The sequence below is a fragment of the Paramisgurnus dabryanus genome, chromosome 17 (assembly GCF_030506205.2).
Source record: "Paramisgurnus dabryanus chromosome 17, PD_genome_1.1, whole genome shotgun sequence".
Classification (NCBI taxonomy): Eukaryota; Metazoa; Chordata; class Actinopteri; order Cypriniformes; family Cobitidae; genus Paramisgurnus; species Paramisgurnus dabryanus.
The window spans coordinates 18,731,615-18,757,926 of NC_133353.1; the positions used below are offsets into that span (position 1 = coordinate 18,731,615).

At 37.5% G+C, this 26,312-nt stretch overlaps 1 protein-coding gene across 17 annotated transcripts in view; it reads right to left on the reverse strand.

Annotated features, from left to right (window-relative positions):
• The window catches only part of mocs1 (molybdenum cofactor synthesis 1), a 269,565-nt gene that overhangs the window by 69,894 nt on the left and 173,359 nt on the right, over window positions 1-26,312 (reverse strand). For all 17 annotated transcript variants that reach the window (XR_012335344.1, XR_010544482.2, XR_012335342.1 and 14 more), the window contains exon 6: window positions 1,553-1,664. Coding sequence is in view for 12 of the 17 variants with exons in the window: in XM_073812498.1 (XP_073668599.1) it covers window positions 1,553-1,664 (112 nt within the window). In the remaining 5 variants the exon portion in view is untranslated. The remainder of the gene's footprint in view (window positions 1-1,552; window positions 1,665-26,312) is intronic.

Here is a 26,312-nt window from a genome sequence, read left to right on the forward strand (position 1 = left end):
TGTTATTTACTATTTGCCACTGCTGTAATGGCTTATTGCACTATTACTGATAATGATTATTTGATTGATTGATCGTTTATTTAAATGATCATCGAATATGGGAAATTGCATAATTTGACATCCCTAAAATGAACTGTAAAACTGAAATACATTTGTTTACAAATGAATAATATTTTAATTGAACTAAACTGACTAATTTCATACAATAAATGCCCATGTGCTTTTTTGAGTGCATTAGTACCAAGCGTGCCGCACAAGCCCTGAAAAGTGAAGCCAAAACATCTCGATCGCCCCCCAGTGACTGGTCCCAGTATAGGTCATAAACCCCGCCTCCACCATGTTATTCACTTAAAACCAACTAAACAATTTAATACCACTTCAATTATCTTTTTTCCGAAGCTGGTTTCTGTCATTTACTGTAGTTATTATCATGCTGATGTAAATTCAAGTGTTTGTTTTTAAATTAAGTTTGTTTTTAGTTAGTTATTTACTGCTGTAAAAACGGTGGTGTCACTTCATGATTGACAGCTGTTATATGCGCATTCTGCGAGAGCAAGGGCAGGGCCTTGATTCCGCGGCTTTACTTCCTGCTCACTAATGCGCAGGACTGGCCCCGAAATCGCTACTGCGCAGACTCAAGACCCAAGATGTCAGCCCTGTATCGGGACACCGGCGGCTTCACTTTTCACCAAAGGAAGAGCGAAGTGGCATCGTCCATCTTTTTTACAGTCTATGATTACCTAAATGAACCAATAAACTGTGTTAGAAAGATTCCTTTAAACCAGTGTTTTCCAATCCAGTCCTCCGGGGCACCCCTGCCAAGTTGTTTTAGAAGTCTTCCTATAGACGGTTTCAGCAGTAACAACATAAACAAACAGGTTTCATGTCACTAAAATGTGTACACTGAAAAAATTATTTATTCAATTTACTCATTTTGTTTTAAGGTAAGTGGTTGCAATCAATTTATTTAAGCTACATTTAAACAAAAGTTTTATTTTTAACTTTTTTCTAAAATTTCGTTTAAATGTAGCTTAAATAAATTGATTGCAACCACTTACCTTAAAAAATTAAAGAAACTGAATGAATCATTTTTTTCAGTGTATTATAAAATGTATACAATCTTAACTACAATGGCAGGTGTTATGATTTATATCTGCATGTACATGGCACATATTTGTTGCTTCCATTTCTGTGGCAACACACACAGTTGTGCACTTGCTCTTGACCACACAACAAACTTATAAAATATGTGATTCATTATTTATTTACTATTTACTAATGATTTGCTTAACATTTCTTCATGATTTACAAATTTTTTTTTTTATGATTTATAACACAATTGAGAAATATTAACATTACTTTACTTTTAGTAACATATAAAAATATAATAATAAATAGTTAAAATAATCACCCATGTGTTTGTTAAAAATTTGCCTGAGAGAGACTGGTAAAGCATGTATCTGTCCATGCTTTGAAAATCATTGGACCTTTAAAATGCAAAGCTGACCCAATCCTTCAAAACACTTTCCATAATCTTAAAACATAATCTTACCATCAAAAGGCATGTATTCTATGAATCTCACATCCAAAGGTTTCTTCTCTGTTAGAGCCACAAAGTCCAGTAACTCGTCTTCATTCAGACCTCTCATGACCACACAGTTTATCTGAAAGCAGTCAACAATGAATTAGAATAACTCAAGGCGGTTGCAATGTATAGTGCCCTCCACTAATAAATATGAGCAAACTTTTTTTAATCCTTTGCTTAAAATATTAACAAAATAAAACTGCTCTCATTGAAAAAAATTATAAACACAACACGGTTTTATAAAAAGTCTTTGTTAAATATGTGCCACAATAATTGGCACATTTTAAAGTCAAGACTTTGTGCTGGCTTTTTTGCCAAGATAACAGCTCTAGTCTTTTCCTACAATAGTTGAGGTTGGAGAGTACATGGCAAGTGATCAGAGACCATTCTTCCATATGTAATCTCTCCGGATCCTTCAGATTTCGAGGTTCACTCTGTTGGACTCTCCTCTTCAGTTCAACCCACATGCTTTCTATGGGATTCAAGTCAGGTCAGGGCCTGGAATGGCAACGGCAAGAACTTGAATTTTTGGTCAGTAAACCATTTTTTTGATTTTGATGTACAGATGTGGCCTTTAAAGATGCGGCTTACAGCAATTTCGTCCCACAGAGTCTTGCAGAATCTTGCAAGTATTTTTCTTTTAAGTTAAATAAATGTTTTTGTTTCACAGAATATCCACCAGGTGGCGCATGGAACAACACACCAAAGCCTTACAAGGTTTCTCTTAAATATTTTCAAGATTGTATAACATGCTAATAGATTATTACTTGGAGTGTTTTTTTTTACTTCACATCACGTCATGATTGTGAAAAAACATCCACAATAAAATATCAATTATAAATTCACAGTAAAAAAATCCGTAGAAATTAAAATGTTATTGCAGCTGGGTTGCCGGTAATTTACCATAGATTTAAATTTATGTTATATACTGGCAAGAGTTTGTTCAAATTTAAATACATTTTAAATATTAACAAGTCTTTATCTTTACAGAATAAAACTATACAATAACAGCCTCATGTAAAGCATTCTGGGAACCAGAAATCATCATAAACCTTTTTCTGTTGTTTGCTTCAGATTTGGTTTTCCAGAAGGTTTTGCTTGATGCTGTGTTTTTAGTTTTACTCTGTAAAGACAAAGACTTGTAAATGTTTAAAGTTCATTTAACTTTGAACAAAATGTTGCCAGTAAAAAAACATAAATTTAAATCTACGGTAAGTTACCGGCAACCCAGCTGCAATTTCTACGGAATTTTTTTTACAGTGTAGTAACAGACACACAAATATTTACAGTACTGTATATGGTAATAAGGACATTTTAACATTTGAAGTAAATCCAAAAAGTTCATCAAAGTTGTCTTAAGACAAGAAGGGGTATTGTTTAAAATGTTTAGACAACGTTTATGGAAGGTTTTTATATGATGTGCTTTGTCTTTGCGCTGTTCTCCGGGAGATAATGAGTGCATGCAAAATATTGAACAAGTAACAAGTAACGTTCTTGCCAGCGCATTACTTTTTTGTACAACTGTTAAGCTGATTGTACGTATGATGCCCATTTATACAAAGTGCAACAAAGAATTTAGTGAAATCCTAAATTAAATACACTTGACTCTGACCTGTAAAAACCCAGCTGAAGTAATTTATTTGTGATTTTCTACACAAAATCATCCTACATAATGTAAATTCAACTCATTGTGTTGATTTTTATAACCCATCTGTTGGGTAAAACTAACTTTTTGTTGGATTAAAACAACCCAATGTTTGGTTAATGTGTTTAAAGTTTTACAAAATTTTTAGAAGTATCTTCTCTTATTTTTGTGAAAATTTGGTGGTTTGAATTGCTTTCATACCTTTCATTGTGGTGTCTATAAATAACAAAGCATAAATATAATTTAGAAAGCATATTTATTGCCCATGAACAATAAAAGACAATCAATCAAATTTCTGATAAAAATATTAGTGCATTTCATATCTCATAATCTAAAATAACAGATGCCTAGTTAACATTACAATTAGATCAAGTAAAAAGAAGTTGTACAAGTAAGTGATAATGTATTGGCAGCAGGTTATTACAGAAAAAAAGCCCAGACAGTTTCTTTCGGACAAATGTCAAGAACACATTGGTTTAATCATTTGTAAATTTAATGTTGAATATGTTATTAATAGACATTGATATTTAATTTTTGTGAAATATTAAACTTATATTAGACGCATAAAAGTTTTTAATTTTGAGCAGTAGTAGAATGTCATGTCTGGCCAATCAGAATCTAACATTTTAGAGAACGGTGTTGGTTAATGTAGTGTATCTGCTCTCGTCAAACAGTATCAACCACTGCAAACAAACCACCACAGTGAAACCGTGCTATCACTCTCAAGTACTGCTCCGTGAGAGGGGCCCCCAAACTAGAGGGATTCCCCCTATTTAACAAACAAACACTATGAGTGCCCTAATCACTGTAATGTTGATTACCACCGTCGCGCACCCCATATCAGGTCCCCCCACTAGCTGTCAGTGGAGAGAAACTGTCGTTCCCACACTCAGCACTATGCTGGCGTTTAAATTTAAAAATGACACAGCGGTGTAAGTAAACCATTATATTATCTCCAAATACAACTGTCTGGCGTGTTTTCACATCTCTGCTTGACATTAGTGACCAAACACAATGGTAGATGTGAGCGTTGTTAGAGGGCGAAATGTTCAACTAATAGTCATACACAACTTTGTTCTGTTTGCAGAATTTAAGCATAAAACACACACTAGATAACTTTTTGCCCATTCACTGTTGTGGCTATAGCGTTCGAAAACGTCCTTTGAGCTAAATCCTCTTGATGCACAAGCCCAAATTACAATCGCTTGAGAAGTGTTGTCTTACTCTTGACGGCTGTCTGCCCACGTCTGCGGTTACGGTAAAAACTTTGTCAATTCCAAGCAAAATAATCCATCAAGTCCGGTTACATTTAGGTGTACGCAAGCTATCAGTTTCCATTGGTGCTGTGATTGTGTGAGCTAAAGTCCGCAAGCGTTGCTATACCGCTTAATGTTGGGTGGTAATTCTTTGACCAAAAAATTATTGTTGTACAATGTTGTTAAAATTGTTTTTGCTATACACCATTTTAATACATTTCTTTTCACATGTTCACACTTACAAATAAGTTGAATTGATTAAATTTGTAAACATATTTGGCATGCTGTCTGGGGAGAGGGCTCTGAGAAGGCAATGAGCCCGAAGCACAGAGTATCCCCCCAGGAAATAACTTGGTGAGTGAGAGAAGACGGGGTGGAGGAGGGATTCTGAAAGACGCAAAGGATTTTCGGTGAGTTCAACTGTGACTTATATATGGCTTGCTTTCGAGCTGATTGGGTGTATTGTTGATTACCGATTGTAAGCGGCTGGTGCTACTAGATACTGATTGAAAACAGCGGGAGTCACTTGATGTGTTGAAGAAGAAGAAGACAGATTGAAGAAGAAGACAGTTCGAAGAAGAAGAAGACAGTTCGAAGAAGAAGACAGTTCGAAGAAGAACAAGAAGAAGAAGACAGTTCAAAGAAGAAGACGACAGTTTGAAGAAGAAGAAGAAGACAGTTCGAAGAAGAAGAAGACAGTTCAAAGAAGAAGAAGACAGTTCAAAGAAGAAGAAGACAGTTCAAAGAAGAAGAAGAAGAAGACAGTTCGAAGAAGAAGAAGAAGAAGACAGTTCGAAGAAGAAGACAGTTCAAAGAAGAAGAAGACAGTTCAAAGAAGAAGAAGACAGTTCAAAGAAGAAGAAGAAGACGATGACAGTTTGAAGAAGAAGAAGAAGAAGAAGACAGTTCGAAGAAGAAGAAGAAGAAGAAGAAGAAGACGACAGTTCGAAGAAGAAGAAGACAGTTCGAAGAAGAAGAAGACAGTTCGAAGAAGAAGAAGACAGTTCGAAGAAGAAGAAGACGACAGTTTGAAGAAGACAGTTTGAAGAAGAAGAAGAAGACAGTTCGAAGAAAAAGACAGTTTGAAGAATAAGAAGACAGTTCATAGAAGAAGAAGAAGAAGAAGACAGTTTGAAGAAGAAGAAAAAGAAGAAGACAGTTCAAAGAAGACGGTTCGAAGAAGAAGAAGACGACAGTTCGAAGAAGAAGAAGAAGACAGTTCGAAGAAGAAGAAGAAGACAGTTCGAAGAAGAAGAAGAAGACAGTTCGAAGAAGAAGACAGTTCGAAGAAGAAGACAGTTCGAAGAAGAAGACAGTTCGAAGAAGAAGACAGTTCGAAGAAGAAGACAGTTCAAAGAACAAGAAGACAGTTCATAGAAGAAGACAGTTCATAGAAGAAGACAGTTCATAGAAGAAGACAGTTCATAGAAGAAGACAGTTAGAAGAAGAAGACAGTTTGAAGAAGAAGACAGTTCGAAGAAGAAGACAGTTCGAAGAAAAAGACAGTTTGAAGAATAAGAAGACAGTTCATAGAAGAAGAAGAAGAAGACAGTTTGAAGAAGAAGAAGACGACGACAGTTCGAAGAAGAAGAAGAAAAAGACAGTTCAAAGAAGACAGTTCGAAAAAGAAGAAGAAGAAGACAGTTCGAAGAAGAAGAAGACAGTTCGAAGAAGAAGAAGACAGTTCGAAGAAGAAGAAGACAGTTCGAAGAAGAAGAAGACAGTTTGAAGAAGAAGAAGTAGACAGTTCGAAGAAGAAGAAGACAGTTCGAAGAAGAAGAAGAAGACAGTTCGAAGAAGAAGAAGAAGAAGACAATTCGAAGAAGAAGAAGAAGACAGTTTGAAGAAGAAGACAGTGCGAAGAAGAACAAGAAGAAGAAGACAGTTCGAAGAAGAAGACGACAGTTTGAAGAAGAAGACAGTTCAAAGAAGAAGAAGAAGAAGACAGTTCAAAGAAGAAGAAGAAGAAGACAGTTCAAAGAAGAAGAAGAAGAAGACAGTTCAAAGAAGAAGAAGAAGAAGACAGTTCAAAGAAGAAGAAGACAGTTCCAAGAAGAAGAAGACAGCTCCAAGAAGAAGAAGACAGTTCGAATAATAAGAAGAAGAAGACAGTTCGAAGAAGAAGAAGAAGAAGAAGACAGTTCGAAGAAGAAGAAGAAGAAGAAGACAGTTCGAAGAAGAAGAAGAAGACAGTTCGAAGAAGAAGAAGAAGACAGTTCGAAGAAGAAGAAGAAGACAGTTCGAAGAAGAAGACAGTTCGAAGAAGAAGAAGACAGCTCGAAGAAGAAGAAGACGACGACAGCTCGAAGAAGAAGAAGACGACAGTTCGAAGAAGAAGAAGACGACAGTTCGAAGAAGAAGAAGACGACAGTTCGAAGAAGAAGACGACGAAAGTTCGAAGAAGAAGAAGACAGTTCGAAGAAGACGACAGTTCAAATAAGAAGACAGTTCGAAGAAGAAGACAGTTCGAAGAAGAAGAAGAAGACAGTTCGAAGAAGAAGAAGAAGACAGTTCGAAGAAGAAGAAGAAGACAGTTCGAAGAAGAAGAAGAAGAAGACAGTTCGAAGAAGAAGAAGAAGACAGTTCGAAGAAGAAGACAGTTCGAAGAAGAAAGACAGTTCAAAGAAGAAAGACAGTTCGAAGAAGAAGAAGAAGAAGAAGAAGACGACAGCTCGAAGAAGAAGAAGACGACAGCTCGAAGAAGAAGAAGATGACAACAGCTCGAAGAAGAAGAAGACGACAGTTCGAAGAAGAAGAAGACGACAGTTCGAAGAAGAAGAAGACGACAGTTCGAAGAAGAAGAAGACAGTTCGAAGAAGACGACAGTTCAAATAAGAAGACAGTTCGAAGAAGAAGAAGAAGACAGTTCGAAGAAGAAGAAGAAGACAGTTCGAAGAAGAAGAAGAAGAAGACAGTTCGAAGAAGAAGACAGTTCAAAGAAGAAGAAGACAGTTCAAAGAAGAAGAAGACAGTTCAAAGAAGAAGAAGAAGACGATGACAGTTTGAAGAAGAAGAAGAAGAAGAAGAAGAAGACAGTTCGAAGAAGAAGAAGAAGAAGAAGAAGAAGACGACAGTTCGAAGAAGAAGAAGACAGTTCGAAGAAGAAGAAGACAGTTCGAAGAAGAAGAAGAAGAAGACAGTTCGAAGAAGAAGAAGACGACAGTTTGAAGAAGACAGTTTGAAGAAGAAGAAGAAGACAGTTCGAAGAAAAAGACAGTTTGAAGAATAAGAAGACAGTTCATAGAAGAAGAAGAAGAAGAAGACAGTTTGAAGAAGAAGAAAAAGAAGAAGACAGTTCAAAGAAGACGGTTCGAAGAAGAAGAAGACGACAGTTCGAAGAAGAAGAAGAAGACAGTTCGAAGAAGAAGAAGAAGACAGTTCGAAGAAGAAGACAGTTCGAAGAAGAAGACAGTTCGAAGAAGAAGACAGTTCGAAGAAGAAGACAGTTCGAAGAAGAAGACAGTTCGAAGAAGAAGACAGTTCAAAGAACAAGAAGACAGTTCATAGAAGAAGACAGTTCATAGAAAAAGACAGTTCATAGAAGAAGACAGTTCATAGAAGAAGACAGTTAGAAGAAGAAGACAGTTTGAAGAAGAAGACAGTTCGAAGAAGAAGACAGTTCGAAGAAAAAGACAGTTTGAAGAATAAGAAGACAGTTCATAGAAGAAGAAGAAGAAGACAGTTTGAAGAAGAAGAAGACGACGACAGTTCGAAGAAGAAGAAGAAAAAGACAGTTCAAAGAAGACAGTTCGAAGAAGAAGAAGAAGAAGACAGTTCGAAGAAGAAGAAGACAGTTCGAAGAAGAAGAAGACAGTTCGAAGAAGAAGAAGACAGTTCGAAGAAGAAGAAGACAGTTTGAAGAAGAAGAAGTAGACAGTTCGAAGAAGAAGAAGACAGTTCGAAGAAGAAGAAGTAGACAGTTCGAAGAAGAAGAAGAAGAAGACAATTCGAAGAAGAAGAAGAAGACAGTTTGAAGAAGAAGACAGTGCGAAGAAGAACAAGAAGAAGAAGACAGTTCGAAGAAGAAGACGACAGTTTGAAGAAGAAGACAGTTCAAAGAAGAAGAAGAAGAAGACAGTTCAAAGAAGAAGAAGAAGAAGACAGTTCAAAGAAGAAGAAGAAGAAGACAGTTCAAAGAAGAAGAAGAAGAAGACAGTTCAAAGAAGAAGAAGAAGAAGACAGTTCGAAGAAGAAGAAGAAGACAGTTCGAAGAAGAAGAAGAAGACAGTTCGAAGAAGAAGAAGAAGACAGTTCGAAGAAGAAGACAGTTCGAAGAAGAAGAAGACAGCTCGAAGAAGAAGAAGACGACGACAGCTCGAAGAAGAAGAAGACGACAGTTCGAAGAAGAAGAAGACGACAGTTCGAAGAAGAAGAAGACGACAGTTCGAAGAAGAAGACGACGAAAGTTCGAAGAAGAAGAAGACAGTTCGAAGAAGACGACAGTTCAAATAAGAAGACAGTTCGAAGAAGAAGACAGTTCGAAGAAGAAGAAGAAGACAGTTCGAAGAAGAAGAAGAAGACAGTTCGAAGAAGAAGAAGAAGACAGTTCGAAGAAGAAGAAGAAGAAGACAGTTCGAAGAAGAAGAAGAAGACAGTTCGAAGAAGAAGACAGTTCGAAGAAGAAAGACAGTTCAAAGAAGAAAGACAGTTCGAAGAAGAAGAAGAAGAAGAAGAAGACGACAGCTCGAAGAAGAAGAAGACGACAGCTCGAAGAAGAAGAAGATGACAACAGCTCGAAGAAGAAGAAGACGACAGTTCGAAGAAGAAGAAGACGACAGTTCGAAGAAGAAGAAGACGACAGTTCGAAGAAGAAGAAGACAGTTCGAAGAAGACGACAGTTCAAATAAGAAGACAGTTCGAAGAAGAAGAAGAAGACAGTTCGAAGAAGAAGAAGAAGACAGTTCGAAGAAGAAGAAGAAGAAGACAGTTCGAAGAAGAAGACAGTTCAAAGAAGAAGAAGACAGTTCAAAGAAGAAGAAGACAGTTCAAAGAAGAAGAAGAAGACGATGACAGTTTGAAGAAGAAGAAGAAGAAGAAGAAGAAGACAGTTCGAAGAAGAAGAAGAAGAAGAAGAAGAAGACGACAGTTCGAAGAAGAAGAAGACAGTTCGAAGAAGAAGAAGACAGTTCGAAGAAGAAGAAGAAGAAGACAGTTCGAAGAAGAAGAAGACGACAGTTTGAAGAAGACAGTTTGAAGAAGAAGAAGAAGACAGTTCGAAGAAAAAGACAGTTTGAAGAATAAGAAGACAGTTCATAGAAGAAGAAGAAGAAGAAGACAGTTTGAAGAAGAAGAAAAAGAAGAAGACAGTTCAAAGAAGACGGTTCGAAGAAGAAGAAGACGACAGTTCGAAGAAGAAGAAGAAGACAGTTCGAAGAAGAAGAAGAAGACAGTTCGAAGAAGAAGACAGTTCGAAGAAGAAGACAGTTCGAAGAAGAAGACAGTTCGAAGAAGAAGACAGTTCGAAGAAGAAGACAGTTCGAAGAAGAAGACAGTTCAAAGAACAAGAAGACAGTTCATAGAAGAAGACAGTTCATAGAAAAAGACAGTTCATAGAAGAAGACAGTTCATAGAAGAAGACAGTTAGAAGAAGAAGACAGTTTGAAGAAGAAGACAGTTCGAAGAAGAAGACAGTTCGAAGAAAAAGACAGTTTGAAGAATAAGAAGACAGTTCATAGAAGAAGAAGAAGAAGACAGTTTGAAGAAGAAGAAGACGACGACAGTTCGAAGAAGAAGAAGAAAAAGACAGTTCAAAGAAGACAGTTCGAAGAAGAAGAAGAAGAAGACAGTTCGAAGAAGAAGAAGACAGTTCGAAGAAGAAGAAGACAGTTCGAAGAAGAAGAAGACAGTTCGAAGAAGAAGAAGACAGTTTGAAGAAGAAGAAGTAGACAGTTCGAAGAAGAAGAAGACAGTTCGAAGAAGAAGAAGTAGACAGTTCGAAGAAGAAGAAGAAGAAGACAATTCGAAGAAGAAGAAGAAGACAGTTTGAAGAAGAAGACAGTGCGAAGAAGAACAAGAAGAAGAAGACAGTTCGAAGAAGAAGACGACAGTTTGAAGAAGAAGACAGTTCAAAGAAGAAGAAGAAGAAGACAGTTCAAAGAAGAAGAAGAAGAAGACAGTTCAAAGAAGAAGAAGAAGAAGACAGTTCAAAGAAGAAGAAGAAGAAGACAGTTCAAAGAAGAAGAAGAAGAAGACAGTTCCAAGAAGAAGAAGACAGCTCCAAGAAGAAGAAGACAGTTCGAATAATAAGAAGAAGAAGACAGTTCGAAGAAGAAGAAGAAGAAGAAGACAGTTCGAAGAAGAAGAAGAAGAAGAAGACAGTTCGAAGAAGAAGAAGAAGACAGTTCGAAGAAGAAGAAGAAGACAGTTCGAAGAAGAAGAAGAAGACAGTTCGAAGAAGAAGACAGTTCGAAGAAGAAGAAGACAGCTCGAAGAAGAAGAAGACGACGACAGCTCGAAGAAGAAGAAGACGACAGTTCGAAGAAGAAGAAGACGACAGTTCGAAGAAGAAGAAGACGACAGTTCGAAGAAGAAGACGACGAAAGTTCGAAGAAGAAGAAGACAGTTCGAAGAAGACGACAGTTCAAATAAGAAGACAGTTCGAAGAAGAAGACAGTTCGAAGAAGAAGAAGAAGACAGTTCGAAGAAGAAGAAGAAGACAGTTCGAAGAAGAAGAAGAAGACAGTTCGAAGAAGAAGAAGAAGACAGTTCGAAGAAGAAGACATTTAGTAGAAGAAAGACAGCTCAAAGAATAAAGACAGTTCGAAGAAGAAGAAGAAGAAGAAGAAGAAGACAGCTCGCAGAAGAAGAAGACGACAGCTCGAAGAAGAAGAAGACGACAGTTCGAAGAAGAAGAAGACGACAGTTCGAAGAAGAAGAAGACGACAGTTCGAAGAAGAAGAAGACAGTTCGAAGAAGACGACAGTTCAAATAAGAAGACAGTTCGAAGAAGAAGAAGAAGACAGTTCGAAGAAGAAGAAGAAGACAGTTCGAAGAAGAAGAAGAAGAAGACAGTTCGAAGAAGAAGACAGTTCGAAGAAGAAGACAGTTCGAAGAAGAAGACAGTTCAAAGAACAAGAAGACAGTTCATAGAAGAAGACAGTTCATAGAAGAAGACAGTTCATAGAAGAAGACAGTTTGAAGAAGAAGACAGTTCGAAGAAGAAGACAGTTCGAAGAAAAAGACAGTTTGAAGAATAAGAAGACAGTTCATAGAAGAAGAAGAAGAAGACAGTTTGAAGAAGAAGAAGAAGACGACAGTTCGAAGAAAAAGAAGAAAAAGACAGTTCAAAGAAGACAGTTCGAAGAAGAAGAAGAAGAAGACAGTTCGAAGAAGAAGAAGACAGTTCGAAGAAGAAGAAGTAGACAGTTCGAAGAAGAAGAAGACAATTCGAAGAAGAAGAAGAAGAAGACAATTCAAAGAAGAAGAAGAAGACAGTTTGAAGAAGAAGACAGTGCGAAGAAGAACAAGAAGAAGAAGACAGTTCGAAGAAGAAGACGACAGTTTGAAGAAGAAGACAGTTCAAAGAAGAAGAAGAAGAAGACAGTTCAAAGAAGAAGAAGAAGAAGAAGAAGAAGACAGTTCAAAGAAGAAGAAGAAGAAGACAGTTCAAAGAAGAAGAAGAAGAAGACAGTTCAAAGAAGAAGAAGAAGAAGACAGTTCGAAGAAGAAGAAGACAGTTCCAAGAAGAAGAAGACAGTTCCAAGAAGAAGAAGACAGTTCCAAGAAGAAGAAGACAGTTCCAAGAAGAAGAAGACAGTTCCAAGAAGAAGAAGACAGTTCCAAGAAGAAGAAGAAGAAGACAGTTCGAAGAAGAAGAAGAAGAAGACAGTTCGAAGAAGAAGAAGAAGACAGCTCGAAGAAGAAGAAGAAGACAGCTCGAAGAAGAAGAAGACGACGACAGCTCGAAGAAGAAGAAGACGACAGTTCGAAGAAGAAGAAGACGACAGTTCGAAGAAGAAGACGACGAAAGTTCGAAGAAGAAGAAGACAGTTCGAAGAAGACGACAGTTCGAAGAAGAAGACATTTTGAAGAAGAAGAAGAAGACAGTTCGAAGAAGAAGAAGAAGAAGAAGAAGACAGTTCGAAGAAGAAGAAGAAGACAGTTCGAAGAAGAAGAAGAAGACAGTTCGAAGAAGAAGAAGAAGAAGACAGTTCGAAGAAGAGGAAGAAGACAGTTCGAAGAAGAAAGACAGTTCGAAGAAGAAGACAGTTCGAAGAAGAAGAAGAAGACAGTTCGAAGAAGAAGAAGAAGACAGTTCGAAGAAGAAGACCGTTCGAAGAAGAAGAAGAAAAAGAAGAAGAAGACGACTTTTAACACACTTTATTAAACCATCTGAAAAACATTGCATTATATCTTAGAGTGATCACAAAGCAATGTGATCAGGCCACATTAATAAGTATAAATATGAAACAGAAAAAATAAACAACCAAAAAAGAAAAGAAAAAGCTATAAAATAACTCATGTTAAAGATGTAAAATCAACATCACCAATTAAAGGTTATTTCACCATCTTCACCAAGTAACAAAAGAGCTCCATTAACGCACCATTTAAAATCAAATTCAAGTAGGTTTTCAGTCATCTGAAAGAATCTGTGCTCCACTCTAACTCTAGAAGATGAAGAAGAAGTAGAAGACAGTTCAAAGAAGAAGAAGACGACAGTTCGAAGAAGAAGACAGTTCGAAGAAGAAGAAGACAGTTCGAAGAAGAAGAAGACAGTTCGAAGAAGAAGAAGACAGTTCGAAGAAGAAGACAGTTCGAAGAAGAAGAAGAAGAAAGTTTGAAGAAGAAGAAGACAGTTCGAAGAAGAAGAAGAAGAAGAAGAAGAAGAAGACGACAGTTCGAAGAAGAAGAAGAAGACAGTTCGAAGAAGAAGAAGAAAGTTCGAAGAAGACAGTTCGAAGAAGAAGACAGTTCGAAGAAGAAGACAGTTCGAAGAAGAAGACAGTTCGAAGAAGAAGACAGTTAGAAGAAGAAGACAGTTCGAAGAAGAAGACAGTTCGAAGAAGTAGAGAGTTCGAAGAAGAAGACAGTTCGAAGAAGAAGAAGAAGACAGTTCGAAGAAGAAGAAGAAGACAGTTCGAAGAAGAAGAAGAAGACAGTTCGAAGAAGAAGAAGAAGACAGTTCGAAGAAGAAGAAGAAGACAGTTCGAAGAAGAAAAAGAAGACAGTTCGAAGAAGAAGAAGAAGACAGTTCGAAGAAGAAGAAGAAGACAGTTCGAAGAAGAAGAAGAAGACAGTTCGAAGAAGAAGAAGAAGACAGTTCGAAGAAGAAGACAGTTCGAAGAAGAAGAAGAAGACAGTTCGAAGAAGAAGACAGTTCGAAGAAGAAGACAGTTCGAAGAAGAAGAAGAAGACAGTTAGAAGAAGAAGAAGAAGACAGTTAGAAGAAGAAGAAGAAGAAGAAGAAGACAGTTCGAAAAAGAAGACCGTTCGAAGAAGAAGAAGAAGAAGAAGAAGACTTTTAACACACTTTATTAAACCATCTGAAAAACATTGCATTACATCTTAGAGTGATCACAAAGCAATGTGATCAGGCCACATTAATAAGTATAAATATGAAACAGAAAAAATAAACAACCCAAAAAAGAAAAGAAAAAGCAATAAAATAACTCATGTTAAAGATGTAAAATCAACATCACCAATTAAAGGTTATTTCACCATCTTCACCAAATAACAAAAGAGCTCCATTAACGCACCATTTAAAATCAAATTCAAGTAGGTTTTCAGTCATCTGAAAGAATCTGTGCTCCACTCTAACTCTAGAAGATGAAGAAGAAGTAGAAGACAGTTCAAAGAAGAAGAAGAAGACAGTTCGAAGAAGAAGACAGTTCGAAGAAGAAGAAGACAGTTCGAAGAAGAAGAAGACAGTTCGAAGAAGAAGAAGACAGTTCGAAGAAGAAGAAGACAGTTCGAAGAAGAAGAAGACAGTTCAAAGAAGAAGACAGTTCGAAGAAGAAGACAGTTCGAAGAAGAAGACAGTTCGAAGAAGAAGAAGAAGAAAGTTTGAAGAAGAAGAAGACAGTTCGAAGAAGAAGAAGACAGTTCGAAGAAGAAGACAGTTCGAAGAAGAAGACAGTTCGAAGAAGAAGAAGAAGAAAGTTTGAAGAAGAAGAAGACAGTTCGAAGAAGAAAAAGAAGAAGACAGTTCGAAGAAGAAGAAGACAGTTCGAAGAAAAAGAAGAAGAAGACGGTTCGAAGAAGACGATGGTTCGAAGAAGAAGAAGACGACAGTTCGAAGAAGAAGAAGAAGACAGTTCGAAGAAGAAGACAGTTCGAAGAAGAAGACAGTTCGAAGAAGAAGAAGACAGTTCGAAGAAGTAGACAGTTCGAAGAAGAAGAAGAAGAAGAAGAAGAAGAAGACAGCTCGAAGAAGAAGAAGAAGACAGCTCGAAGAAGAAGAAGAAGACAGTTCGAAGAAGAAGAAGAAGACAGTTCGAAGAAGAAGACAATTCGAAGAAGAAGAAGACAGTTCGAAGAAGAAGAAGAAGACAGTTCGAAGAAGAAGAAGAAGACAGTTCGAAGAAGAAGAAGAAGACAGTTCGAAGAAGAAGAAGAAGACAGTTCGAAGAAGAAGAAGAAGACAGTTCGAAGAAGAAGAAGAAGACAGTTCGAAGGAGAAGAAGAAGACAGTTCGAAGAAGAAGACAGTTCGAAGAAGAAGACAGTTCAAAGAAGAAGACAGTTCGAAGAAGAAGAAGAAGACAGTTCGAAGAAGAAGAAGAAGACAGTTCGAAGAAGAAGAAGAAGACAGTTCGAAGAAGAAGAAGAAGACAGCTCGAAGAAGAAGAAGAAGACAGTTCGAAGAAGAAGAAGAAGACAGTTCGAAGAAGAAGACAATTCGAAGAAGAAGAAGACAGTTCGAAGAAGAAGAAGAAGACAGTTCGAAGAAGAAGAAGAAGACAGTTCGAAGAAGAAGAAGAAGACAGTTCGAAGAAGAAGAAGAAGACAGTTCGAAGAAGAAGACCGTTCGAAGAAGAAGACAGTTCGAAGAAGAAGAAGAAGACAGTTCGAAGAAGAAGAAGAAGACAGCTCGAAGAAGTAGACAGTTCGAAGACGAAGAAGAAGAAGAAGAAGACAGCTCGAAGAAGAAGAAGAAGCAGACAGCTCAAAGAAGAAGAAGAAGACAGCTCGAAGAAGAAGACCGTTCGAAGAAGAAGACAGTTCGAAGAAGAAGAAGAAGACAGTTCGAAGAAGAAGAAGAAGACAGCTCGAAGAAGTAGACAGTTCGAAGACGAAGAAGAAGAAGAAGAAGACAGCTCGAAGAAGAAGAAGAAGACAGCTCAAAGAAGAAGAAGAAGACAGCTCGAAGAAGAAGAAGAAGACAGTTCGAAGAAGAAGAAGAAGACAGTTCGAAGAAGAAGAAGAAGACAGTTCGAAGGAGAAGAAGAAGACAGTTCGAAGAAGAAGACAGTTCGAAGAAGAAGACAGTTCAAAGAAGAAGACAGTTCGAAGAAGAAGAAGAAGACAGTTCGAAGAAGAAGAAGAAGACAGTTCGAAGAAGAAGACAGTTCGAAGAAGAAGAAGAAGAAAGTTCGAAGAAGAAGAAGAAGACAGTTCGAAGAAGAAGACCGTTCGAAGAAGAAGACAGTTAGAAGAAGAAGAAGAAGAAGACAGTTCGAAGAAGAAGAAGAAGAAAGTTTGAAGAAGAAGACAGTTCGAAGAAGAAGAAGAAGAAGAAGACAGCTCGAAGAAGTAGACAGTTCGAAGACGAAGAAGAAGACAGTTCGAAGAAGAAGAAGAAGACAGTTCGAAGAAGAAGACAATTCGAAAAAGAAGAAGAAGACAGTTCGAAGAAGAAGAAGAAGACAGTTCGAAGAAGAAGAAGAAGACAGTTCGAAGAAGAAGAAGAAGACAGTTCGAAGGAGAAGAAGAAGACAGTTCGAAGAAGAAGACAGTTCGAAGAAGAAGACAGTTCAAAGAAGAAGACAGTTCGAAGAAGAAGAAGAAGACAGTTCGAAGAAGAAGAAGAAGACAGTTCGAAGAAGAAGACAGTTCGAAGAAGAAGAAGAAGAAAGTTCGAAGAAGAAGAAGAAGACAGTTCGAAGAAGAAGACCGTTCGAAGAAGAAGACAGTTAGAAGAAGAAGAAGAAGAAGACAGTTCGAAGAAGAAGAAGAAGAAAGTTTGAAGAAGAAGACAGTTCGAAGAAGAAGAAGAAGAAGAAGACAGCTCGAAGAAGTAGACAGTTCGAAGACGAAGAAGAAGACAGTTCGAAGAAGAAGAAGAAGACAGTTCGAAGAAGAAGACAATTCGAAAAAGAAGAAGAAGACAGTTCGAAGAAGAAGAAGAAGACAGTTCGAAGAAGAAGAAGAAGACAGTTCGAAGAAGAAGAAGAAGACAGTTCGAAGAAGAAGAAGAAGACAGTTCGAAAAAGAAGAAGAAGACAGTTCGAAGAAGAAGAAGAAGACAGTTCGAAGAAGAAGAAGAAGACAGTTCGAAGAAGAAGAAGAAGACAGTTCGAAGAAGAAGAAGAAGACAGTTCAAAGAAGAAGACAGTTCAAAGAAGAAGACAGTTCGAAGAAGAAGACAGTTCGAAGAAGAAGAAGAAGACAGTTCGAAGAAGAAGACAGTTCGAAGAAGAAGACAGTTCGAAGAAGAAGAAGAAGACAGTTAGAAGAAGAAGAAGAAGACAGTTAGAAGAAGAAGAAGAAGAACAAGAAGACAGTTCGAAAAAGAAGACCGTTCGAAGAAGAAGAAGAAGAAGAAGAAGACTTTTAACACACTTTATTAAACCATCTGAAAAACATTGCATTACATCTTAGAGTGATCACAAAGCAATGTGATCAGGCCACATTAATAAGTATAAATATGAAACAGAAAAAATAAACAACCCAAAAAAGAAAAGAAAAAGCAATAAAATAACTCATGTTAAAGATGTAAAATCAACATCACCAATTAAAGGTTATTTCACCATCTTCACCAAATAACAAAAGAGCTCCATTAACGCACCATTTAAAATCAAATTCAAGTAGGTTTTCAGTCATCTGAAAGAATCTGTGCTCCACTCTAACTCTAGAAGATGAAGAAGAAGTAGAAGACAGTTCAAAGAAGAAGAAGAAGACAGTTCGAAGAAGAAGACAGTTCGAAGAAGAAGAAGACAGTTCGAAGAAGAAGAAGACAGTTCGAAGAAGAAGAAGACAGTTCGAAGAAGAAGAAGACAGTTCGAAGAAGAAGAAGACAGTTCAAAGAAGAAGACAGTTCGAAGAAGAAGACAGTTCGAAGAAGAAGACAGTTCGAAGAAGAAGAAGAAGAAAGTTTGAAGAAGAAGAAGACAGTTCGAAGAAGAAGAAGACAGTTCGAAGAAGAAGACAGTTCGAAGAAGAAGACAGTTCGAAGAAGAAGAAGAAGAAAGTTTGAAGAAGAAGAAGACAGTTCGAAGAAGAAAAAGAAGAAGACAGTTCGAAGAAGAAGAAGAAGAAGACAGTTCGAAGAAAAAGAAGAAGAAGACGGTTCGAAGAAGACGATGGTTCGAAGAAGAAGAAGACGACAGTTCGAAGAAGAAGAAGAAGACAGTTCGAAGAAGAAGACAGTTCGAAGAAGAAGACAGTTCGAAGAAGAAGAAGACAGTTCGAAGAAGTAGACAGTTCGAAGAAGAAGAAGAAGAAGAAGAAGAAGAAGACAGCTCGAAGAAGAAGAAGAAGACAGCTCGAAGAAGAAGAAGAAGACAGTTCGAAGAAGAAGAAGAAGACAGTTCGAAGAAGAAGACAATTCGAAGAAGAAGAAGACAGTTCGAAGAAGAAGAAGAAGACAGTTCGAAGAAGAAGAAGAAGACAGTTCGAAGAAGAAGAAGAAGACAGTTCGAAGAAGAAGAAGAAGACAGTTCGAAGAAGAAGAAGAAGACAGTTCGAAGAAGAAGAAGAAGACAGTTCGAAGGAGAAGAAGAAGACAGTTCGAAGAAGAAGACAGTTCGAAGAAGAAGACAGTTCAAAGAAGAAGACAGTTCGAAGAAGAAGAAGACAGTTCGAAGAAGAAGAAGAAGACAGTTCGAAGAAGAAGAAGAAGACAGTTCGAAGAAGAAGAAGAAGACAGCTCGAAGAAGAAGAAGAAGACAGTTCGAAGAAGAAGAAGAAGACAGTTCGAAGAAGAAGACAATTCGAAGAAGAAGAAGACAGTTCGAAGAAGAAGAAGAAGACAGTTCGAAGAAGAAGAAGAAGACAGTTCGAAGAAGAAGAAGAAGACAGTTCGAAGAAGAAGAAGAAGACAGTTCGAAGAAGAAGACCGTTCGAAGAAGAAGACAGTTCGAAGAAGAAGAAGAAGACAGTTCGAAGAAGAAGAAGAAGACAGCTCGAAGAAGTAGACAGTTCGAAGACGAAGAAGAAGAAGAAGAAGACAGCTCGAAGAAGAAGAAGAAGCAGACAGCTCAAAGAAGAAGAAGAAGACAGCTCGAAGAAGAAGACCGTTCGAAGAAGAAGACAGTTCGAAGAAGAAGAAGAAGACAGTTCGAAGAAGAAGAAGAAGACAGCTCGAAGAAGTAGACAGTTCGAAGACGAAGAAGAAGAAGAAGAAGACAGCTCGAAGAAGAAGAAGAAGACAGCTTAAAGAAGAAGAAGAAGACAGCTCGAAGAAGAAGAAGAAGACAGTTCGAAGAAGAAGAAGAAGACAGTTCGAAGAAGAAGAAGAAGACAGTTCGAAGGAGAAGAAGAAGACAGTTCGAAGAAGAAGACAGTTCGAAGAAGAAGACAGTTCAAAGAAGAAGACAGTTCGAAGAAGAAGAAGAAGACAGTTCGAAGAAGAAGAAGAAGACAGTTCGAAGAAGAAGACAGTTCGAAGAAGAAGAAGAAGAAAGTTCGAAGAAGAAGAAGAAGACAGTTCGAAGAAGAAGACCGTTCGAAGAAGAAGACAGTTAGAAGAAGAAGAAGAAGAAGACAGTTCGAAGAAGAAGAAGAAGAAAGTTTGAAGAAGAAGACAGTTCGAAGAAGAAGAAGAAGAAGAAGACAGCTCGAAGAAGTAGACAGTTCGAAGACGAAGAAGAAGACAGTTCGAAGAAGAAGAAGAAGACAGTTCGAAGAAGAAGACAATTCGAAAAAGAAGAAGAAGACAGTTCGAAGAAGAAGAAGAAGACAGTTCGAAGAAGAAGAAGAAGACAGTTCGAAGAAGAAGAAGAAGACAGTTCGAAGGAGAAGAAGAAGACAGTTCGAAGAAGAAGACAGTTCGAAGAAGAAGACAGTTCAAAGAAGAAGACAGTTCGAAGAAGAAGAAGAAGACAGTTCGAAGAAGAAGAAGAAGACAGTTCGAAGAAGAAGACAGTTCGAAGAAGAAGAAGAAGAAAGTTCGAAGAAGAAGAAGAAGACAGTTCGAAGAAGAAGACCGTTCGAAGAAGAAGACAGTTAGAAGAAGAAGAAGAAGAAGACAGTTCGAAGAAGAAGAAGAAGAAAGTTTGAAGAAGAAGACAGTTCGAAGAAGAAGAAGAAGAAGAAGACAGCTCGAAGAAGTAGACAGTTCGAAGACGAAGAAGAAGACAGTTCGAAGAAGAAGAAGAAGACAGTTCGAAGAAGAAGACAATTCGAAAAAGAAGAAGAAGACAGTTCGAAGAAGAAGAAGAAGACAGTTCGAAGAAGAAGAAGAAGACAGTTCGAAGAAGAAGAAGAAGACAGTTCGAAGAAGAAGAAGAAGACAGTTCGAAAAAGAAGAAGAAGACAGTTCGAAGAAGAAGAAGAAGACAGTTCGAAGAAGAAGAAGAAGACAGTTCGAAGGAGAAGAAGAAGACAGTTCGAAGAAGAAGAAGACAGTTCGAAGAAGAAGAAGACAGTTCGAAGAAGAAGAAGAAGACAGTTCGAAGAAGAAGAAGACAGTTCGAAGAAGAAGAAGAAGACAGTTCGAAGAAGAAGAAGAAGACAGTTCGAAGAAGAAGAAGAAGACAGTTCGAAGAAGAAGACAGTTCGAAGAAGAAGACAGTTCGAAGAAGAAGAAGAAGAAGAAAGTTCGAAGAAGAAGAAGAAGACAGTTCGAAGGAGAAGAAGAAGACAGTTCGAAGAAGAAGAAGACAGTTCGAAGAAGAAGAAGACAGTTCGAAGAAGAAGAAGAAGACAGTTCGAAGAAGAAGAAGAAGACAGTTCGAAGAAGAAGAAGAAGACAGTTCGAAGAAGAAGACAGTTCGAAGAAGAAGACAGTTCGAAGAAGAAGAAGAAGAAAGTTTGAAGAAGAAGAAGACAGTTCGAAGAAGAAGAAGAAGAAAAAGAAGAAGACAGTTCGAAGAAGAAGACAGTTCGAAGAAGAAGAAGAAGAAGAAGAAAGTTCGAAGAAGACAGTTCGAAGAAGAAGACAGTTCGAAGAAGAAGAAGAAGACAGTTCGAAGAAGAAGAAGAAGAAGAAAGTTCGAAGAAGACAGTTCGAAGAAGAAGACAGTTCGAAGAAGAAGACAGTTCGAAGAAGAAGACAGTTGGAAGAAGAAGACAGTTGGAAGAAGAAGACAGTTCGAAGAAGAAGACAGTTCGAAGAAGTAGAGAGTTCGAAGAAGAAGACAGTTCAAAGAAGAAGAAGAAGACAGTTCGAAGAAGAAGAAGAAGACAGTTCGAAGAAGAAGAAGAAGACAGTTCGAAGAAGAAGAAGAAGACAGTTCGAAGAAGAAAAAGAAGACAGTTTGAAGAAGAAGAAGAAGACAGTTCGAAGAAGAAGAAGAAGACAGTTCGAAGAAGAAGAAGACGACAGTTCGAAGAAGAAGAAGACAGTTCGAAGAAGAAGAAGACAGTTCGAAGAAGACGACAGTTCAAATAAGAAGACAGTTCGAAGAAGAAGAAGAAGACAGTTCGAAGAAGAAGAAGACAGTTCGAAGAAGAAGAAGAAGAAGACAGTTCGAAGAAGAAGAAGAAGAAGACAGTTCGAAGAAGAAGAAGAAGAAGACAGTTCGAAGAAGAAGAAGAAGACAGTTCGAAGAAGAAGAAGAAGACAGTTCGAAGAAAAAGAAGAAAAAGACAGTTCGAAGAAGAAGACAGTTCGAAGAAGAAGACAGTTCGAAGAAGAAGACAGTTCGAAGAAGAAGAAGAAGACAGTTCGAAGAAGAAGAAGAAGACAGTTCGAAGAAGAAGACCGTTCGAAGAAGAAGAAGAAAAAGAAGAAGAAGACGACTTTTAACACACTTTATTAAACCATCTGAAAAACATTGCATTATATCTTAGAGTGATCACAAAGCAATGTGATCAGGCCACATTAATAAGTATAAATATGAAACAGAAAAAATAAACAACCAAAAAAGAAAAGAAAAAGCTATAAAATAACTCATGTTAAAGATGTAAAATCAACATCACCAATTAAAGGTTATTTCACCATCTTCACCAAGTAACAAAAGAGCTCCATTAACGCACCATTTAAAATCAAATTCAAGTAGGTTTTCAGTCATCTGAAAGAATCTGTGCTCCACTCTAACTCTAGAAGATGAAGAAGAAGTAGAAGACAGTTCAAAGAAGAAGAAGACGACAGTTCGAAGAAGAAGACAGTTCGAAGAAGAAGAAGACAGTTAGAAGAAGAAGAAGACAGTTCGAAGAAGAAGAAGACAGTTCGAAGAAGAAGACAGTTCGAAGAAGAAGAAGAAGAAAGTTTGAAGAAGAAGAAGACAGTTCGAAGAAGAAGAAGAAGAAGAAGAAGAAGAAGACGACAGTTCGAAGAAGAAGAAGAAGACAGTTCGAAGAAGAAGAAGAAAGTTCGAAGAAGACAGTTCGAAGAAGAAGACAGTTCGAAGAAGAAGACAGTTCGAAGAAGAAGACAGTTCGAAGAAGAAGACAGTTCGAAGAAGAAGACAGTTCGAAGAAGAAGACAGTTCGAAGAAGTAGAGAGTTCGAAGAAGAAGACAGTTCGAAGAAGAAGACAGTTCGAAGAAGAAGAAGAAGACAGTTCGAAGAAGAAGAAGAAGACAGTTCGAAGAAGAAGAAGAAGACAGTTCGAAGAAGAAGAAGAAGACAGTTCGAAGAAGAAAAAGAAGACAGTTCGAAGAAGAAGAATAAGACAGTTCGAAGAAGAAGACAGTTCGAAGAAGAAGAAGAAGACAGTTCGAAGAAGAAGAAGAAGACAGTTCGAAGAAGAAGAAGAAGACAGTTCGAAGAAGAAGAAGAAGACAGTTCGAAGAAGAAGAAGAAGACAGTTCGAAGAAGAAGAAGAAGACAGTTCAAAGAAGAAGACAGTTCAAAGAAGAAGACAGTTCGAAGAAGAAGACAGTTCGAAGAAGAAGAAGAAGACAGTTCGAAGAAGAAGACAGTTCGAAGAAGAAGAAGAAGACAGTTAGAAGAAGAAGAAGAAGACAGTTAGAAGAAGAAGAAGAAGAAGAAGAAGACAGTTCGAAAAAGAAGACCGTTCGAAGAAGAAGAAGAAGAAGAAGACTTTTAACACACTTTATTAAACCATCTGAAAAACATTGCATTATATCTTAGAGTGATCACAAAGCAATGTGATCAGGCCACATTAATAAGTATAAATATGAAACAGAAAAAATAAACAACCCAAAAAAGAAAAGAAAAAGCAATAAAATAACTCATGTTAAAGATGTAAAATCAACATCACCAATTAAAGGTTATTTCACCATCTTCACCAAATAACAAAAGAGCTCCATTAACGCACCATTTAAAATCAAATTCAAGTAGGTTTTCAGTCATCTGAAAGAATCTGTGCTCCACTCTAACTCTAGAAGATGAAGAAGAAGTAGAAGACAGTTCAAAGAAGAAGAAGAAGACAGTTCGAAGAAGAAGACAGTTCGAAGAAGAAGAAGACAGTTCGAAGAAGAAGAAGACAGTTCGAAGAAGAAGAAGACAGTTCGAAGAAGAAGAAGACAGTTCAAAGAAGAAGACAGTTCGAAGAAGAAGACAGTTCGAAGAAGAAGACAGTTCGAAGAAGAAGAAGAAGAAAGTTTGAAGAAGAAGAAGACAGTTCGAAGAAGAAGAAGACAGTTCGAAGAAGAAGACAGTTCGAAGAAGAAGACAGTTCGAAGAAGAAGAAGAAGAAAGTTTGAAGAAGAAGAAGACAGTTCGAAGAAGAAGAAGAAGAAGACAGTTCGAAGAAGAAGAAGAAGAAGACAGTTCGAAGAAAAAGAAGAAGAAGACGGTTCGAAGAAGACGATGGTTCGAAGAAGAAGAAGACGACAGTTCGAAGAAGAAGAAGAAGACAGTTCGAAGAAGAAGACAGTTCGAAGAAGAAGACAGTTCGAAGAAGAAGAAGACAGTTCGAAGAAGTAGACAGTTCGAAGAAGAAGAAGAAGAAGAAGAAGAAGAAGAAGACAGCTCGAAGAAGAAGAAGAAGACAGCTCGAAGAAGAAGAAGAAGACAGTTCGAAGAAGAAGAAGAAGACAGTTCGAAGAAGAAGACAATTCGAAGAAGAAGAAGAAGACAGTTCGAAGAAGAAGAAGAAGACAGTTCGAAGAAGAAGAAGAAGACAGTTCGAAGAAGAAGAAGAAGACAGTTCGAAGAAGAAGAAGAAGACAGTTCGAAGAAGAAGAAGAAGACAGTTCGAAGAAGAAGAAGAAGACAGTTCGAAGGAGAAGAAGAAGACAGTTCGAAGAAGAAGACAGTTCGAAGAAGAAGACAGTTCAAAGAAGAAGACAGTTCGAAGAAGAAGAAGAAGACAGTTCGAAGAAGAAGAAGAAGACAGTTCGAAGAAGAAGAAGAAGACAGTTCGAAGAAGAAGAAGAAGACAGTTCGAAGAAGAAGAAGAAGAAAGTTCGAAGAAGAAGAAGAAGACAGTTCGAAGAAGAAGACCGTTCGAAGAAGAAGACAGTTCGAAGAAGAAGAAGAAGACAGTTCGAAGAAGAAGAAGAAGACAGCTCGAAGAAGTAGACAGTTCGAAGACGAAGAAGAAGAAGAAGAAGACAGCTCGAAGAAGAAGAAGAAGACAGCTCGAAGAAGAAGAAGAAGACAGCTCGAAGAAGAAGAAGAAGACAGTTCGAAGAAGAAGAAGAAGACAGTTCGAAGAAGAAGACAGTTCGAAGAAGAAGAAGAAGACAGTTCGAAGAAGAAGAAGAAGACAGTTCGAAGAAGAAGAAGAAGACAGTTCGAAGAAGAAGAAGAAGAAGACAGTTCGAAGAAGAAGAAGAAGACAGTTCGAAGGAGAAGAAGAAGACAGTTCGAAGAAGAAGAAGAAGACAGTTCGAAGGAGAAGAAGAAGACAGTTCAAAGAAGAAGACAGTTCGAAGAAGAAGAAGAAGACAGTTCGAAGAAGAAGAAGAAGACAGTTCGAAGAAGAAGACAGTTCGAAGAAGAAGAAGAAGAAAGTTCGAAGAAGAAGAAGAAGACAGTTCGAAGAAGAAGACCGTTCGAAGAAGAAGACAGTTAGAAGAAGAAGAAGAAGACAGTTCGAAGAAGAAGAAGAAGAAAGTTTGAAGAAGAAGACAGTTCGAAGAAGAAGAAGAAGAAGAAGACAGCTCGAAGAAGTAGACAGTTCGAAGACGAAGAAGAAGACAGTTCGAAGAAGAAGAAGAAGACAGTTCGAAGAAGAAGACAATTCGAAAAAGAAGAAGAAGACAGTTCGAAGAAGAAGAAGAAGACAGTTCGAAGAAGAAGAAGAAGACAGTTCGAAGAAGAAGAAGAAGACAGTTCGAAAAAGAAGAAGAAGACAGTTCGAAGAAGAAGAAGAAGACAGTTCGAAGAAGAAGAAGAAGACAGTTCGAAGGAGAAGAAGAAGACAGTTCGAAGGAGAAGAAGAAGACAGTTCGAAGAAGAAGAAGACAGTTCGAAGAAGAAGAAGACAGTTCGAAGAAGAAGAAGAAGACAGTTCGAAGAAGAAGAAGAAGACAGTTCGAAGAAGAAGAAGAAGACAGTTCGAAGAAGAAGAAGAAGACAGTTCGAAGAAGAAGAAGAAGACAGTTCGAAGAAGAAGAAGAAGACAGTTCGAAGAAGAAGAAGAAGACAGTTCGAAGAAGAAGAAGAAGACAGTTCGAAAGAAGAAGAAGAAGAAAGTTCGAAGAAGAAGAAGAAGACAGTTCGAAGAAGAAGACCGGTCGAAGAAGAAGACAGTTAGAAGAAGAAGAAGAAGAAGACAGTTCGAAGAAGAAGACATTTCGAAGAAGAAGACAGTTCGAAGAAGAAGAAGAAGACTTTTAACACACTTTATTAAACCATCTGAAAAACATTGCATTATATCTTAGAGTGATCACAAAGCAATGTGATCAGGCCACATTAATAAGTATAAATATGAAACAGAAAAAATAAACAACCAAAAAAAGAAAAGAAAAAGCAATAAAATAACTCATGTTAAAGATGTAAAATCAACATCACCAATTAAAGGTTATTTCACCATCCTCACCAAGTAACAAAAGAGCTCCATTAACGCACCATTTAAAATCAAATTCAAGTAGGTTTTCAGTCATCTGAAAGAATCTGTGCTCCACTCTAACTCTAGAAGATGAAGAAGAAGTAGAAGACAGTTCGAAGAAGAAGACAGTTCGAAGAAGAAGACAGTTCGAAGAAGAAGACAGTTCGAAGAAGAAGAAGACAATTCGAAGAAGACAATTCGAAGAAGACAGTTCAAAGAAGAAGATGATGATTAATCAAATTGTGTCATTCCCATCAACATTGCAGACACTAGCCATGTTTCCATCACCATGATTTTATGCGCATTTTGAAGTATCGCATCAAAACGATAATTGAATCGCCAAATTTTAATTAAAAATCTTTTTGATTCGCAAAAAAGTTTTTATGCTCGCTTGAGGTGGTTTTTGATTTATGCAAAAAGAGTAAATGCGAAAAATGGGAGATGGAAACGCATTTGCCAAATTAATTCTGACGTGGCGAACATTTAATCCACGGGACTGAACGTCTAGCTGTTTCCGTTGGAGTTATATTTACCATATATGGGGCTCGACGATATCGCAATGTCCTTGCTGCTAGTGCCTTCATAAAAAGTCTGCATTCCT